The following is a 2,412-nucleotide window of genomic DNA, read 5'->3' as shown; positions in this document are numbered from 1 at the left end:
TTTATCCCTTCGACAGTTTGTTTGGATGGACGACGATAGCCTGCGGTATTCGTCTACCGCTTCGGTGTTATTTAAGCCGGTTGCTAGCAATTTTCTTCTTTCCTCTATTATCTTGAAGGTATTGGCCGAAATCCAGTCACGGTTTTTTGCTCGATCTTTTGGTTGTTGTTCAGTTAAAGATGTCTCGATGACGCCCTTGAGTCGCTTCCACAAATCATCTGGGTCGGTCAATTCCTCCATGTCGGTCGATGCTATTTCGTGATTAAGTCTGCTAAGGAAAGCTCTTTGGTCAGTAACTGGCGGTAGTTTGGCCTTTACTGCGGCTCCTTTACACCTTTTCATTCTTACTCTAAGTTTGAAAGCCAGTAGCTTGTGGTCCGAGCCACAATCAGCCCCGCGAAGTGTCTTTGCTGAGAGTATGACCGATCTCCATCGATTGTTGATCAAAATATAATCAATTTGGTTTTTGGTACGGTTATCTGGTGACGTCCAGGTGTATTGTTTTCTTATATGTTGTTTGAAGACTTTTTGGCAATTGTAAAGTTATTATCAATGCAGAACTGGATAAGCCTGTCACCTCTTTCGTTTCGAGTTCCTATACCGTATCTCCCAACTGCGTTGCGAATGTGGTTATCGTTATCGGTGCGTTCCACTTTGGCGTTCCAGTCCCCCATGATTACTGTGATTTCTCGGTTAGAGGTTTTCTCGATGGTTGCTTGCAGAGAGCTGTAAAAGTTGTCTACGTCTTCTGCATCCGCGTCGACTGTCGGTGCGTAGACCTGGATGAAGTTCAGTACGCAAGGTGCTGCCTTGATGCGAACAGATATTATGCGATCGCTGACAGTGTCATAGCCAAGGACGGAACCAACCAGCCCGCTGGGTATCACAAAAGCCACACCGTTGCGGCTTGTGTCGTCAGATCCGGAGAAGTAGACCGCATGACTGTTGCTTAGGAAGTGACCTCTCCCTCGCCAGTGAGTCTCAGAGATTCCTGCCATCCTCACATTACACCTCATGAGTTCCCTCTTCACTATATCCAGCTTTCCTACTTGTCGAAGTCCTCGAACATTCCAGGTTGCCAGCCGGCATTCAGCACGACCACTGAATTTTTTGTCATCTCTGGTCGCATATTTCGCATGTGGTGCCCAGTGGTCCACACCCCCATGCCCGGTAGCCAATTTTCCACTGTCTACCCCGGACGCAAGACAGCGCCGATCGTCAGTTGGATCGCCAGACAAACTAGATTCATTTGTCGACATTTGCATAGTGCTCATGGGAGTGATAGTGCAGTAGATTCCCCTGCCTTTCTGCACCGCAGTATTCCGACCGTTTAAGACTGCTTCAGTCACGCTTGGAATAGCTTGCTCCTAGGCCATTCCGAAGTTATTCTTCTTCTGCCCTAGTGCAATACTGATGGTTACTGCTGCCCTCCATCAGGTTCACCATATCTGGCTACCCTTACTTAGTTTGGCCTGCAGGTCAATGCAGTTTTCCGGGGTGTGGCGCTGGGAGCCATAAGTAAGAGTTGGGTTCCGTACAAGGACCAGTTACCTCGAGCCATCCCTCGCGGATACGCTGGATGTGACCGCTCTCAGTCAAAGGTGCTACCTCTATACCGAATCCCCTTACACCCCCCCCCCCTTAATTCATATAGACTATTTATTTTAAGAAAAATATAATGTGTACAACGTATAAAATATATGAAATATACATGAAATATATGAAATACAAAATCTTTATTAATACATCCTTTCCTTTAATCGTTACAATATATTACACATATGTTACATAACAATATATCATACACACATACACACATTATACTACATTATATTTTATAAGGGTATCTAGTAATGTCCCCATGGTAATGTGTCGGTCGAATCAGGTATAATATACCGCTTATCATCGTACGAACTTAGAGCAATTTTTGTCTCGCGGATGGTATACACTTCGTGCAATTTCGATCTAATACATGACTGCTGACGTGTCATTTCAATCTCGTTATTCAGGCACCGCGTATAATCGTCGAATGTTATACTACGCGCTACGACATTACTTTTGACACCTTTTGCTTTTTTAGTGTCTTTTTTGCCGTCCACCCTCACCGCGTACATTTTTGCTCTAAGCCCGACGAATTCGGTCATTATCGCGCCGTTATTCTCGTCTTTCATCAAGCCTGGCACCTTTTTGTTTGCATGCGCTATACCGTACGCGTTGTCAATTGGATAATCGCTCGTATCAAATCTAGCGATATCGCGTTTTATGTTCTCGTACACATCGTCGCACTCGATGTGATATATTAAACTGTCGGTGTCGGTGTACATTATCCGACATCTTTCACGATAGAGCGGTGACATGTACTCATAGTGAAATTCGTATAGACACACTTTCGATATATCGAGTATGCACATA

The 2,412-nt window shown here is 44.9% G+C and overlaps 1 protein-coding gene across 1 annotated transcript; it reads right to left on the bottom strand.

The window, feature by feature from the left end:
* Positions 1-506: 506 nt before the first annotated feature.
* LOC145935594 (protein CFDP2-like) lies at positions 507-1,265 on the bottom strand. Its single transcript, XM_083037085.1, has one exon. The coding sequence runs from the start codon at positions 1,263-1,265 to the stop codon at positions 507-509; it is 759 nt and encodes a 252-aa protein (XP_082893211.1).
* Between the last annotated feature and the right edge of the window lie 1,147 nt (positions 1,266-2,412).

Source organism: Prenolepis imparis, unplaced genomic scaffold (assembly GCF_030444845.1).
Source record: "Prenolepis imparis isolate NDT839.2.m4 unplaced genomic scaffold, iyPreImpa1.0 SCAF_4, whole genome shotgun sequence".
NCBI lineage: Eukaryota > Metazoa > Arthropoda > Insecta > Hymenoptera > Formicidae > Prenolepis > Prenolepis imparis.
The sequence above is the reverse complement of the archived record's forward strand: the minus strand, read 5'-3'. Positions and strand labels throughout refer to the sequence as shown.